Source organism: Seriola lalandi, unplaced genomic scaffold (assembly GCF_002814215.2).
Source record: "Seriola lalandi dorsalis isolate HSWRI2012SDOR001 ecotype SW California unplaced genomic scaffold, Sedor1 jcf7180002052279, whole genome shotgun sequence".
Taxonomy (NCBI): Eukaryota; Metazoa; Chordata; class Actinopteri; order Carangiformes; family Carangidae; genus Seriola; species Seriola lalandi.
In genome coordinates, this window is record NW_019522832.1 from 28,593 (window position 1) to 43,923 (window position 15,331).

Below are 15,331 nucleotides of genomic sequence, written 5' to 3' on the forward strand. Positions count from 1 at the left end.
TGTGTGTGTGTGTGTGTGTGTATGAGACGCCACTCTGTCAGCAGTATTGATTGGTGGATTCAGCAGCAGGTTTTTGAACAGCTGCCTGTTTTTTCCACTGACAGACTCTCACCTTCAAAAATTAATTCAAACCTTTTGATTCAGAATAAAGATTTTTATTAACTTATCAAAGTGTTAGTAGCACTTCCATGTTTTTATATGCATCTGATGGAGATATCCTACATCTGCTGCTTCAGTTCACACACTTCGGCAGGTTTGGTTTCTTTAAACACTTTTAGTCCTCCACTGAAAGTTTAAATAAAGTTCGTGGCTTTGAACACATTTCCAGAGGAATCGCAGAAAAGGAAGAAAAGGCAAAAAAAATGAAATAAAATAAGATCTTACAAGTCGTTCTGCTGTGTGTAGTGAGCAAAGAGATGGTGTGTTTCTAGCTGTTATCATCATCATCACTCATGACCTTCGACCTGTCTCTCTCCTTCTCTCAGTTTTCTCTCTGTCTCCTGTTCGTCGTCTCTTTCTCCTTCTCTGATGTGAAGAGCTCATTTTCTCTGAGTTTCTCTTTGAAATTAAACAGAAAGTGTGTGTGTGTGTGTGTGTGTGTGTGTGTGTGTGTGTGTAAGTCACCATGCTAATGGATGCAGCAGCAGCCTGTTTAGCATTAAACTGATTACATCAGCCGTTCTTTAAGGTTCAAAGGGTTAGCTTTAAGTAGCCACTTAGCTGTGTGTTTGTTTATAAGTGTGTGTGTTGTTCTGACAATCACACACACAAACAGGCTCTTTCTCCTTCTGTCAGTGTGACAATATCTGCACGTTTTTACTTTAAGTGTTTAAGCAATATGACACAAGAGGTCGTGATGTTTCTCGTCTCTGACTCGATCGTAGGTACGATGCCGCAGGTTCAACATCACCACCTCAGTATAGTTTATATTACACAACACTTCTACGAGTGCTATATTAGTTAAATAAGCAACAACAGATTATGATTTGTTTCTGTATTTTATCATTTATTTGGCTACGTCAACACAAATAGTTCCTCAACTGGACTGGTACTGCACTGTTGCTAAGCAACACATAAACATTTTCCTGACCTGCACAGTGACACTAGCTTCTGTGTGCAGTGTGTGTGTGTGTGTGTGTGTGTGTGTGTGTGTGTGTGTGTGTGTGTTGATGAAGGAACATGAGGCTCAGAGTCAGATGTGTCACAGTGTTCAGGTTGGACATGTATTCATTCAAGAACGCTAATTACTGATTAGTTTGGACAAAGCTGAAATAATTAATTCCTGACACCGTCCAGACTCCATTTAAATCATGTCAACACCTGTAACAGTAACATGGACCAAACTACATTATTAATGCTCAGTTCTATAAGACTGAACTGAAAACTGTGACGGAGACGTTGAAGAGACCCAGAGAGTAACACTCCGTCATGTTGAGTTTACTGTCGCTTTAAGGTTCAAGCTAGATTTAAATAACGGTCCAGCACACCTACAAAAATGTGTATTTGCTCAATAAATTCATCCCAGAGCTCCAATAATACCCTGTTTCACTCAGTCAGACAGAGAGACGGACAATCAGGCTGAAGCTTGTCCAGAGTCTCTGTCAATGATTAGAGGACAGACCTTGACCTTCCTGCTGCTAACTTCAAAACACGACTCGTATCTGTTGTTGAGAGCAGGAAAACAGGATCAGCAGGGTCCAGGTCTGTGAGGACACACAGTCTCAGTGAGGACACAGTCTCAGTGAGGACACAGTCTCAGTGAGGACATATAGTCTCAGTGAGGACACAGTCTCAGTGAGGACACAGTCTCAGTGAGAACACAGTCTCAGTGAGGACATATAGTCTCAGTGAGGACACACAGTCTCAGTGAGGACACAGTCTCAGTGAGGACACACAGTCTCAGTGAGGACATATAGTCTCAGTGAGGACACAGTCTCAGTGAGGACACAGTCTCAGTGAGGACACAGTCTCAGTGAGGACATATAGTCTCAGTGAGGACACACAGTCTCAGTGAGGACACAGTCTCAGTGAGGACACACAGTCTCAGTGAGGACATATAGTCTCAGTGTGGACATATAGTCTCAGTGTGGACATATAGTCTCAGTGAGGACATATAGTCTCAGTGAGGACACAGTCTCAGTGAGGACACACAGTCTCAGTGAGGACATATAGTCTCAGTGTGGACATATAGTCTCAGTGAGGACACACAGTCTCAGTGAGGACAGACGGAGGATTTAGAGCTTTGCAGGAACCAAAAACAAAAATAACACGTATGTTGTTGTTTTCTCGTTTTCTAGTGAGCACCCCTAATTTCCCTGATTTACATTTCACTGTCAATCACACCCAATGGAATCCAATCAGAAAGCAGGCGGGGACGGAGTGACGGGGACGCAGAAGGAGGCGGCACTCCGGGTGCTCACGCAACGCACTGGATACCAACTGCGGCAGGTAGGAAGTTGCCTCCGAGTCCAGCTGAACAAACTCTCATACATGTGATAATCATTGTCGCTGAATGTGTTTTTTATTTCACTTTTCCTGGTTTCGCTTCAGGAGAACGGCCAGCGGCGGTACGGCGGCCCTCCACCCAGCTGGGACGGCCCGCCACCAGAGAGAGGCAGCGAGATCTTTGTGGGGAAACTACCGAGAGATCTGTTTGAAGACGAACTGGTTCCACTGTGTGAGAAGGTGAGAGACAGAGGGTCAACGTTAGGGATCCTGAGCGATCCACCATGGTTGTTACTACAACGCTCACAGGCTGCTCTCACCATTTGTTCCCCAGTTTGGTAAGATCTACGAGGTGAGGATGATGATGGACTTTAATGGGAACAACAGAGGTTACGCCTTCGTCACCTTCAGCACCAAACAGGAGGCCAGGGCAGCCATGAAGCAGCTTAACAACTATGAGATCAGGTCAGGGTTTGGTTGTTTTTTATTCCTCCAGTCAGAGCGACAGCCATTTTGTTTTCAGGTTGTCCATACATCTGTGCCATTCTTGTGGACACAATATCTCAGTAACACCTTGATACAACTTCTTTAAAATTGGCACAAACATTCACTGGGACTCAAAAACAAAATGATTAGATTTTGGTGGTCAAAGGTCAAATGTCAAAGGTCATGGTGACCCCATGAACCACTTTTTAGCAATTTCTCATGACAGAAATTATGACAAAATTTCACACAAACAGTTCATATTTTATATGACTGGATAAACAGGGATGTAACCTGAAACTAGTCTGAGTGGACGAGGGATACAACCATGAGGCGGTGATTCTAGTTTTATCTTTATTTGCATTAATATTTTAAACTATGGCTAAGTTTTCAAACTCCTCAACAATCTGAAAAGTTCCACATTTATCCGAAACATTCACGTTTTCTCATCACCGCAGGAATGGCCGCCTCCTTGGCGTTTGTGCCAGCGTAGACAACTGTCGTCTGTTTGTGGGAGGGATTCCTAAAACCAAAAAGCATGAAGAGATCCTGTCTGAGATGAGGAAGGTCACTGAAGGGGTTGTAGATGTCATCGTGTACCCCAGCGCTGCTGACAAATCCAAGAACCGAGGCTTCGCTTTCGTCGAGTACGAGAGCCACCGAGCAGCTGCCATGGCCCGCCGCAAACTGCTGCCAGGTAGACGTCCAAGCCTGAATATTCAATCTGTTTCATTTTCTGTGAAGTTATTGTTGCGTAATAATGCAGACAAGATGAACTATTATTAACTATTATGAACTATTTGGTAAAATCCCCCTGCTGGTGTGTTCGAGGACAATCTGATGTCTTGGCAACTCGTCTACTGAAAATCAAATCTCGAATATCAGTAAGTTGTTGAACCAGTGTGTCCTCAACTTGCTCTCTCTGAATCACTTTCGCTAAAAAATACCATTGAGTAAATACTGACTGTGATAAAATGCTGATCTTCAGTGATTTTCAAGTCTCTGAAAGTTGATTCTCAGAAGAAAAACGTAAAGTGATGGCTTGGCGTTGTTCTGGGACATGATGAACACATGCAGCTGGTTTTGCTAACAAGTTATTCAGAGCAGCCAAAGTACCAATATTACCCAGTAAGGAGCCAAACTCCTCATAAAATTAAATACAACATAATAAAAAAAGTCAAAGTCTCCTTTCGACTATGTTATCAGCAGCTAATCACAGCCTGTGTCACTGGATCAGTGTCCAATAGAAGAAGAGCTCCAGAGGGTGATGATAAGAAAAACACTACATGACGGAGTGATGTGATCAGATATTGGAAATGACCATAAAGACATTCAAACTTCTGGTGGTTTCAGTCTGTTTGTCACCTGAGGCGCTTTGCACACGTTTGAATGTGTGTTTTAGAAAACACCTCTGTAACAGTCTGATAATGAAGAGCTGCTGAAGCCCAAAGCCTCAGTGATAAGATAGAGGAACTATTTTATTGCTTCTACACGGGGAAGATCATTTGCGTAACATTAGCTGTGTCCCAATCCAGGGGTCGCATCCTTCAGAGGTTACATCTGAACACCAACCCCATCATAGCGGCGCAACTAGACTGTCCCATTTCAAAGGTTCCTTCAAATGTGTCCTTTTCCTGGACAACGAAAGCGCCAACAGGTGGATCCTTTGTCACCCGACATATCCTAAGATTCATTGTGTGCCGGTAATTAAAGCAAACACTTTCATTGTGTTTCAGCTCAGTTCAACAGCTAGTGGTACAACTGTTAAAACCAAGGGCCTTAAAACAAAAAGTTTTAGTGAATAAAAGTAACGTGTGGTCAAGGTTGCTATGCAACAGGATCCATAGTTTGTGACACAGAGGGCCACAACTTCGTAAACCACGTCTAACAAACCATGCAGCCCAACAATTGGGACACGTGCCAGAAGTAGTACTGACTGCCCCATCCGAAATCTGGTTGGCCAACCCTGGTGCTCCACCCACCAGAGTCGGAAGGTGATCTGTGATTGGCTTGTTAGTATCCTGGATGGATTACTGATGGGGCCCACCAACTCCAGACCTAAGGCCCCTGGACCAGACCCTCTGTGTGAAGTTACATCTCTGCAAAACAACAACAAAATGACCATACCTACCTGTCCTCTCTGTCTCAGGTCGTATTCAGCTGTGGGGTCATGCCATCGCTGTGGACTGGGCGGAGCCAGAGGTGGAGGTTGACGAGGACACCATGGCAACAGTCAAGATACTGTACGTCAGGAACCTGATGCTGCAGACCACAGAGGAGACCATTGAGAAAGAGTTCAACAGCCTCAAACCAGGTACTGTAGCACTGCACAACACAATAAAGTGGTCAACTCCCAAAGCTCAGGTGTCAGATTGCCGTCAAATGCACCGCCAGGTGATCAGAGAACTGACACAAGTTTCAGGTCTGTGCAAGCTGCTTTTGTAAAAACAGAACTGATGGATGAAAAGTGAGGGTTAATTTCAGAAATCAGAAATTTACGAAAGAGGTTTTTGTGTTGCAGGTGCAGTGGAGCGAGTGAAGAAGATCAGAGACTACGCCTTCGTCCATTTCACTCAGAGAGAAGACGCCATCAATGCCATGAATGCTCTCAACGGAAAGGTCAGCAGCTCCACATGTTTTTTCAGCCTCATATTTGAGTGACAGGACTTTTATTCTCTTCTTGATCAGGGTCCCTGATCACTAACGAGACTGTCCTCCTGTGAAAAAAGAGGATTTTGTTGCCAGGTGACATCTAGTGGTCGTAGTGATGATGACAGGAGCAAAGGGAAGAGTGTCGGTGACGTAGTATAAAGAGAGACAGAGTCCAAGTCAGGAGGAGGTGGTGGTGGATGAATGTGACACAGGAAAGCGGTGTTCTATTCCATTGTTGCTTCTATTATCCATGTTGTTGTTTTTATTGTAACCATGCCAACAAAGACCGTCTAATGTTGAGGAAGTACTTACTTTAACCCAAATCACGATCTTTTCCTAAACCTAACCAAGCTATGACCGTTATTATAGTAACCATAGCGACAAAGGTCTGGTCCGTAGGGGCACTATTTCAGGAGACACTCCTTGTTCACAGGGTTTCCACTCAGGCTGATTATTTTCATTATGGATTAATCTGAAGATTATTTTTTCTATTAATCAGTGAGTTGTTTTGTCAGAGAATGTCATATATCCCAGCAGCCCAATGTAATGTCTTTAAATGTCGTCTTGCTAAACCCTCAAATGTTCAGGTTAACATCGTCACATTGGTTTGATCCTTTAAATCCATTTTCATTAAAAAATGCCAAACAATTGACAGACTGCTTTATAATCAAAAGAGACATGGAGTTCTACCTTTATACTATAAGGTACCTTTAAACAGCATGAAACACATCCAACAGCAGAATTTACAATAGCCACGTTTCATCCCTTTCACTTAAAGCCAAGGAAAATAACAACTCTTAAAGTTTGTGCATCACTTTGTCTGTTGCATCATCAACGATAACGTCAATTAGCCTTTTGTATAGGCTGTCCTGGATTCACGCACACAGGTGGAGAATGGTCAGGGGGTAAATTGTGTTGCTGTCCTCCTTCCTTCAGTTGGTGGATGGGTCTCCTATCGAGGTGACTCTGGCCAAGCCGGTGGACAAAGACAGTTACGTCCGTTACACCAGAGGGACTGGAGGGCGAGGAGGATCTCTGCTGCAGACAGACTACACGGCCTACACTCTGGGACAGGTACCACAGACCCAACACACCACAAACTCTCTCTGTAACTCGGGTTCAACGCTTTACGGCCCTACGTCACACAGCCGCATGCTGTGTTAAAGACGACGATAAACTCGGAAACGTGGGGACGTCATTGTTCCGAAAAACGTGCCGTCAAATGATCAGCTCAGAAAACAATATGGATACCTGCAGTAACAATCTCTTGTTGTCTTTACAAGGAAAACACAAACAAGTTACTGCAGCTGTTTACTGTGGCCAAGCAAGACGGAAAATGTCTAAGGTGAATGTACTTGTGATTATATTAAGAATGTAAATATATCTCATACAATAGTAAAGTAATTCAATATCACTGCCGAGTCGGAGACCTGAATTTTCCGACCTGTTCGTGCGTTCAAATAATTAAGTTGGAGCTTGTAATTTCTGACTTTTGACATTCAGCTAGTTGGCGTAACACGTGTGCAAATGGGTCTGCCATCTTTGACAAACAATGCAAATCGACCAGTGGCAAAATTAGCTTGGTATCCTCGGTACAGACATCATGGCAGATATCAGGTCACCAACAACATGATTACACACATACACAACATCAAACGTTGACAGTATTTCAGAAAAAGCTACATTCTTTCATTCTTTTTGTTTTGTTAGTGTTCATCTCCAGTGTCAATAAATAAACTATGCAGAGTCATATTTGTGTAATATTATGGTGCCGTCAGTCCATGTGGTTTTTGGCTCCTGACGTCGACTTTGTCAGTTTCAACTCAACCCCTGACGTGAAACTGACTGAACGTCTGTATTTATCAAGCATCAACCTCCGAGCCTGAAAACAGAAGCATCAGCACTGAAGAACCAAAAGCTGCAGTTCCTCTAATGACCACTAGAGTCAGACACCTGTTTATATAACTCACCTGTTTATATGAGCCGGCACGTTGTGGTTTAAAGATGGAGTCTGTGTACTGTGAAGAACCAATCACACATTTTTTGTGACATTATTGCACCATCAACTGAACAGCTGCAGCCTGAACCTCCACACAGACACAGTGGAGGTAAATGTTACATCCTGTTGAGATGATGTCTGCATGTTCAGGTATGAACAACTAGCTCCATCTAGTGGGCAGTTTGAATCACTACATGACAAAGAGGCATCAACAGCATCAGCAGATAGAGGAAGATCCTAACTGCCATATAGACATGAATGGTGTCATTATGGGAGAATGAACCACCTCTCTGGATATTCAATGTCAGCACATGAAATAAATCCATGTACACAAAGTTCCTGCGCATTTCTCATCAAACCTCACCCATCTTTCTCAAGATTTATTGTTTATTCATTATTCCTGTTTGCAGTTTGAGGTTTTTAAGCAAAAACTGCCAAAGTTTCTCCGGTGGCAGCTTCTCCACAGTGACCACTTGGTGATTTTCTGTTTCATTTAATGCAAACTGAATATTCTTCGGTTTCAAACTGTTAATTTTATGAATTAATTTAGTAAATTTGCAGATTCCTATAATAAAAAAGACATTGTATCATTGACACTTTTCTCCTCCTCCAGGTGTACGACCCCTCCGCTGCGTATCTCGGCGCACCTGTGTTTTACGCCCCCCAGGCCTACGCTGCCATACCAGGTCAGTTTCGTTTCCCAGCGGCCAAAACTCACGTTGGAGGTCGAGGTCTGATTAGGACGCCGTCTGTCAGAGGTGAGGGCGGACTCTCTTTGCTTAAATCACTATCTTAAATAGAAGAATCTGATTGTGAAATTTCTCCACGGGTTGAAAATAAAGATGCAAAGCTCAATGCAAACCTCCAAACCTCAGAAACACTGTGTTAATAAAAACAAATGTTGGGTTTTCACAGAACAGCAGTTTCCTCAGGATCAGATGTATTTCTGTTGGTGAACTGACCGTTCGAGATGAGACTCCTGTCTGAAAATAAGCCTAGGTCGACACTTCTACGTTTTCTTTTTAAAACTCATCTTTTTCCCTAAATTTTCGCCTCCTGTCCACACGACTCCGGAGTTTTCAAAACTGAAAACAGAGCGATTTGGAAACTCTGCTGGAGTTGTTTTATTGTGAAAACTCACGTGTTGTATCTGGGACACAAACTGAGACCTTTGTAAACGATGAGGTCACACCCATGGTCTCTCCTGATTGGCTCTCATCAGCCTGGACTACAGTGTTACTGACCTTGTTGTCTTTGCTAGCAGCTGTTGTTCACTTACATTCTCTGTTTTAATGCTACAGCTGCAGAGGAGACAATCCACTTCCTGTTTACACCGGCTCGCACATGCTCCGTGTACGTGATTGGTCATGTGATGTAGTTTTTGATGAAAACGTAGAAGTGTGGATGTAGCGGAAGAAGCCATTATTTTTAGAATGGCTCCACCGTCATCTTTTTAAATGGCACATGTGGTTGGACCAGAGAGACTGGTGGGCGGAGCAGAAGTAACAGAGGCGGGGCTTTGGGAACGGTCAGTTCACCGGTATGATGATTTTCACGATCTGCTTCTTACAGCTTTAAAAGCCCAGCTGACCGGCGTCCAATCACCATCACCCAAATATAAAGAATGCTGTTTTCAAATTATCTGTATGTCTGACTGTTCACCAGGAATCAAATATGATCCAGTTAATCAGAAGTGAAACATTATACAGGTGTGAAGTGGGTGGGGCCTCTTCTCCTCTGATGATGTCTCAGCCCTGTAGCTTTGTGCCTTGGCCACCAGTTTGAGTTATTTCACCTTTTGCCTGTCATTTGGGCAGACGGGTCTAAGTACTACATTACCCATGAGCCTCGGGTGCACCTCACTCTGTCACAGGAAGCAGCAGCTCCCACTTCACTCTGAATAAAAATAAAAACTTGAAAATGAATAATTCAGAGAAATAATCTGTACAGTTACCATGACCACCGCTGTAGTGTGAACACTAGGTAGATGTAAGGTGGTTTACCGTTACCATGGCTACCACTGTACCTGTTCACTGATTGAATAATTGTCTGAATGTGTGATTCTTCTTCCCGGCTGATTTCCGGTGATTTGATTGATTTCACTGCCTTTTCGGTCTCCTGTAGAAATTTACATGACTGTACCTGTAGGGGCTGCGGGGGCTGTCTCTTATACACATCTTGTGTCAGAAGAATAACTGGGGACAGCCTGTCTATCAGCTCCACTCTGCCATTGGTCCAGACCAGAGACAACTCTTCCTGTATAAGATCACAGTCCCAGCTCTGGCCACACAGTACCCCAATGTGTACGAGTACTACTGATACTACTGTTACTACTACTAATACTACTGCTACCCCTGCTGCTCATGAACCAGTCAAACTGCTGTTTAAAGTATCTGACCCGTTGTATTAGTCTCCTGTATCAGAACTGTTGTACCGTCTGCAGCTGCATTAGATTCACTGTGGCTGGTCTGTGTCCTGCAGCCACCCCTTCACCCCTGCTAAGCTGTGTACGGCTGTAGAAGAAGCTAAGATCCACGCGGCTGAACACACTCTGCAGACGCTTGGCCTTCAGACAGAGGGCGCCGCAGATGCCAGCTGTGCTACTGCCGCCGCTGTGGCCTCAGTAGCCTTCCCAGGTATGTGAAGGTCCGTACCCAAAGCTAGACTAACTCTTCACTCAACAAAGCACCAATGACCAACAGGCGCTCGGTCTGCATGCAGACTAAGGTCGTGCCGATGGATGGTCACAGTTTCACGTATATAACCAGCTGATTGTAATGAAGCTGCTTGTTGTTCTTAGGAGCTGCTGTGATTTAAGAGCAACGACGGACAGACCACATCATTTAGTTCGGTTTCTCAGTCAGTTTGTGATGACAATTTTGTTTTAACAACGCCATGAAACGTATTTGTCGTCTTCCTGGCATCACTCAGGTTACCTTTGAAAGAGCGAGAGAGAGAGAAGAGCAATACGCTTTTTTGGTCACTCCTCTTTGTCTCTCGCTCACAGGGAAACTGAGCACATACCTGTTCTCAGGTCTGTTTGGAAGCTGTGTAAGCCCAGTTTGTCTTGTTTGTTAATCCTCTGAGAAGGATGACTGAGATCCTGAAAGCCTGTACCTGACCAGATACTCCCCCCACCACAATAACACACCTTCTTTGAGAGGTGAGCAGTCGGCCATGTTTTCCTGGAAACCGCTCCACATTAACGACATCCTTCAGAGGCTGCATTTGAAGACGGATTGTGTCACAGTTTCAAAGGTTCCTTCAAATACGTTCTTTTCCTGGGTCGTGAAGGATCCACCCGTTGCATGACCCAACCTATCCCAAGATTCATTGCGCACCAGTAATGAAAGCAAACAAGAGAAACAGTTCAACAGCTGACGGAACAACTGTTAAACCCAAGGGCTTTAAAACCTCAAGTTCTTCTGAAAAAATCACATCGTTGTCAAGGTTGCTAGACAGTAGGAGCAGTGCTTTGCGACAGTGAGGGCGGGAACAGCTGGGGACGCCTTCGATCTACGAACGACCACACCTTAATAAACTACACCCTCCCCTTCCTGCCAAGATCAACTAAAACACAATTTGAAAACTCTTCTATCAGACACTGAGCTTCAGCTGTGGAGGATCAATAGGGACTTTTAACTGAGGGCTACGGCGCCCAGAATGAGAGAAATCAAGCAACATTCAACTCTAACAACGGCTACATCACTTCCTCAGGAAGCTGAGGTCGCTCTGAGCGTTCCTACAGCGTTTCCAGGGTTTTTCCTGGGCGCAAATTAGGCGGGGGTGGTACTAAGCCGTAAGACGTGGGGTGTCGGGGGTGTCACCTTCCACTTATGGCTGAGAACTAGGCCTACTTTCAGTCCTGACAAATTAATCGTATCTCGTCAGTAACATGAATTCACTTTTTTTTCCCATGTTAGAAGAACTAATGATGTCTGCACTCAAATCAGGCCGCCGCCTCCTTCCACAGGCAGAAAATACAGATTAAATCGATAAAACTACTGACGGTATACTTGAATATAAACAAAACAACAGTGTCAAATATGACAACAATGTATAATTACCCACTAACTATTTAACATATATAACTACAGATTATTTCAAAGTAAAAGCCTCACTGATAAAAGGTGAAGAGTTTTTGTTTCACCTCTCTCCAGGTTACACTCTGGCGAGCCCGGCATCATCAGCAGTCGCCTCCCAGCTGAAGCAGGCAGTATCTCTGGGTCAGGACCTGACCGCCTACACCACCTATGAGGGCTACCCTGCCTTCGCCGTGGCGACGCGCCACACCGACGGGTACGGCGTTTTCTAGAGCAGCGGTTTCCAAAGAGGAAAAAACACCGTAGCTCAGGCCACATTCACACTACACTGTTTTTTTTTTTTTTTAAATCAGTTCAGTTCCTCAAAAAAGTTTCTCCAACACTTTTGCTAGACCACACCAGTGCAGGTACAGAGTGAAATCTTATTGGCTGGTTGATTATTTCAGCATGAACTCAGTTTCCTCAGGACACCAAGGAGACAGCAGAATAGTGTGAATGTTCCTTTTTGCTGCTGCTTCATGGTGAACGATCCAACCGACTGCCTTGGTTTGAACCAGGAGACGGAACCACTAATTAGAACCGTGTCCAGAACTCTGGGCTTCGTCTTGTCGTTTGAAAACGTTTTGGACTCGTCTGTGGCCCTGAAACTAATTCCCCACCTGTTTCTTCACATCATTCTTCACCTGCCATTATTGTGTAATTGATTAAGCAGCTAGTAGATTGGCTGTAGGTTTGAATTAATGTCTTGATCACTTTTCTTTTTTAGAAGTAGTATGTTTACAATATTCAAAAACCGAATTGGCTAAATTGCTTTTATTTTTTTGTCCATGTTTCGTAACCTTGCCTTATTGTCTTGAAGATATCTGGACTTTGTAGTTCTTTTGAACGTCGTGGTCTTTTGCACTGTTGTGTATTTCAGACCATCTCAGTGGTTTTCCTGACCGTCTCCAAAGAAGGAAAAATATTTGTCAATCAGTTGTTTCATGTCTTAATCCAAGAGAAGAAACCCTGATATTTGGATGGTCTGGGATCAAATGGAAACCCTGTTGTGGTCACTGAGGCTTTTTGGACTTTGTAGTTCTTTGTAGTCCAAATGAACATTGTGTCATAAACCTTTGTCCCTCGTCCCTAAAACATGAGACCAATGTTCATTTTCTGTGTTTTTCACTTTGCTCTTTCTGGCTTTATATCTGACTTTCTTTATGTCAACACAAGGACTTTCTGAAAAGCTTTATGTGGACTATCTGTATGTATGTAGCAGCGAGTAGCACGGCAACAGAAACATCAGATCATCAGCCGCCAGGTGTCAATCCAAACATCGCACATCTTTCATTACAGCTGATACAAATTAAGTCTTGTTTCCCTCCACTGCTGCTGTGTGGCGACAAACAGCAGGTGGAGCTGATTTTCCAGTTGCTGCCATTAAACCACCACAGAAGAGGATGAGGTCATTAAAAGATCCAGTCAAAGCTCAGATGATGAAACCACATGGAGAGGGGAGGAATGTTCCCGCCTGCTCATCTTCGTGCTCCATGTTTATTCACTCAGGCTGTTTCCATTACACTTCGTCACATTTAGTCTTTATTGATAAACCAACTTTTGTTGCGACTTTTGCTTTTTGTGCATCTAAAAACAGGTATATGGAAACACAGCTGACATCGTGGTGGGAGTTGCCCAGTAAAAATGTTTCAGTGTTTTCATCCTCACATTGTTTGTTGTTTGTTTGACTTTCACGCCTTTGGTTCATGAAACCAGAAGACTAAACGACCCCGCAGTCCTCAAACTAACCTCGTCTCCAGATGTTTCAAACCAATCACCTGACGAGTACGTTAACCAATATAATAGAGTGTTCAGCAAAAGCCCAGATTATATTTGTGTTGTGTTTTTACGTCCACTGCCAACGTCAGCTACGGTGGTTGAGCTGAGGTAAAGATGGTAATTATGGCTGATAAATGATGGATAACACCTGGTTAAAGGCACTACACTAAAGGTTTTACGTCTGTGCCTGTTAATGGTGCTTAAAAATAAGATTTGGAAGAAAAATCTGAGCCAATAAAAGATAAAATTAAATTTCCTCAGTGTAACCATCCTCTGTTCACAGACTACAAGAACAAATCTGTAGTTCGTTAATCTTTGATCTGAAAGTAGGAGTGAAACTGAAAACGACAACATTAGAACTGATCCTGAGACAAAGTGCAGCTCCTGTGACCTGCTCCTTTCCTGAAAACCATGAGCTCAGCGTTAAAAGCAGCAGCTGCCGGCTCCTCGTGACGACATGAGCTGACAGCTGAGCTGTGAACGTGCCAAAGCAGAGACAGTATTAAAGTGTGTGAAGCACTTAGAACTTATTTTTATACCAGGAAGAAGAAGAAATATCCAGACACTGCTTGTATAGAGTTATTCTGAATTCTGTTTGCCTCCATAATTGACTAATCTGTGATGAGGACTGAGAATTGTGGGTATTTAGGAGGGTTTTCGTTTCATAAAAGGAAACTGCTTTGATAAACTGTGATGTTTCATGATCGATAATCTTCCTGAAATAAAGGAACTGACAAGAATCTGAAGAAACTTCTACTGTTGCTGATTTTTTAGTGACTGTGTTTCACACATGTACAGATTCTCACGGCTGCTGTTTTTGCGTCTTTGCTTTTGCCCACAGGGGCAAAATTATGGCCTTGGAATTTGTCTCCGGTCAGCCCACTGTTTGGACAAAGCTTCGGTCGGGGCGTCTGGGTCTTTGGACCTTCTTTTTTAATTCCTGCATAAGTATTTTAATGGCTGAAAAAGTAAAGTTAAGTAAAGTTATCACCTCACCTGAACCCTTGATTACAACAAATAAATTATACTGTACATATTAGGGATCGACCAATTATCGGTCTGGCTGATTATTAGGTCACCAGGTGAATCAGTTCCCATGTGAGAACAATCCAGTCAGGCTCTTTGCAGTCTGTTCATACAACTGATAATTACTAATATACACTCAGTGATCAGTTTATTAGGAACATGTAGTTAAAACGATGTGGTCTAATACAACAGTCCTGCAGTAAATCCTCCCTCATGAAGGTTTTAATTTTCAGTTTGTATTAAAATAGTTTCAGACAGATGTTGATGATCATTGTGAAGGATGTGTGTGTGGAGCTGTCATACATTATACAGGTGTTTCTGTAATTTACCTACCTTCAGTGATATCATTGGGGTGGACATAATAGTAGAGAGACCTGGACGCCACGGTGAGTGTTATATGTGTTATGTAGCAGTAGTTTTGTGTTGTCACATCGGTTCCAAATATCGGTTATTGGTCCCCTTGATTACTAATAATCGGTATCTGCCCTGGAAAAACTTTACTGCTTGATCCCTAGTACATTCAACAAACAAGCCTAGTGTCTGTACGGACAGTATTTTAACTGCCTAATAGTTTTACTAAAGCCAAAAGTTTAGAGATATTCCCAGTCAGAGAAAGGGTGAAATTAAAGCAGGGTTTGTCTCTGGCTCCCAAACCACTAAATCCACCCCTGGTACTAGTTGTAGCAGCAGGTGTTGTAGTAACAGGCAGGCAGCTACAGCAGGGTGAGAAACACAAAGCTAAGCTTTATTATTTTAGTAGTTTTTGTTTCATTAAATGCAGAAAAAAGATCTGACTTTTCCTTAATCCTCTTACAAAATGCCAAAAGGTACAGATAAGAGAACCGTTAAGGTGCCGGATCGATAC

At 43.3% G+C, this 15,331-nt stretch overlaps 1 protein-coding gene across 1 annotated transcript in view; it reads left to right on the plus strand.

Moving 5' to 3' along the window:
* The window catches only part of LOC111650493 (APOBEC1 complementation factor), a 16,068-nt gene extending 1,878 nt beyond the window's left edge, over nt 1-14,190 (plus strand). The window contains 12 exon segments of the mRNA XM_087172359.1: nt 2,298-2,448; nt 2,551-2,685; nt 2,780-2,910; nt 3,387-3,625; nt 5,078-5,242; nt 5,450-5,547; nt 6,517-6,654; nt 8,193-8,337; nt 9,704-9,748; nt 9,750-9,882; nt 10,061-10,215; nt 11,740-14,190. Coding sequence (XP_087028485.1) covers nt 2,347-2,448; nt 2,551-2,685; nt 2,780-2,910; nt 3,387-3,625; nt 5,078-5,242; nt 5,450-5,547; nt 6,517-6,654; nt 8,193-8,337; nt 9,704-9,748; nt 9,750-9,882; nt 10,061-10,215; nt 11,740-11,894 — 1,641 coding nt within the window. The 5' untranslated portion in view covers nt 2,298-2,346 and the 3' untranslated portion in view covers nt 11,895-14,190.
* The last annotated feature ends 1,141 nt before the right edge of the window (nt 14,191-15,331 follow it).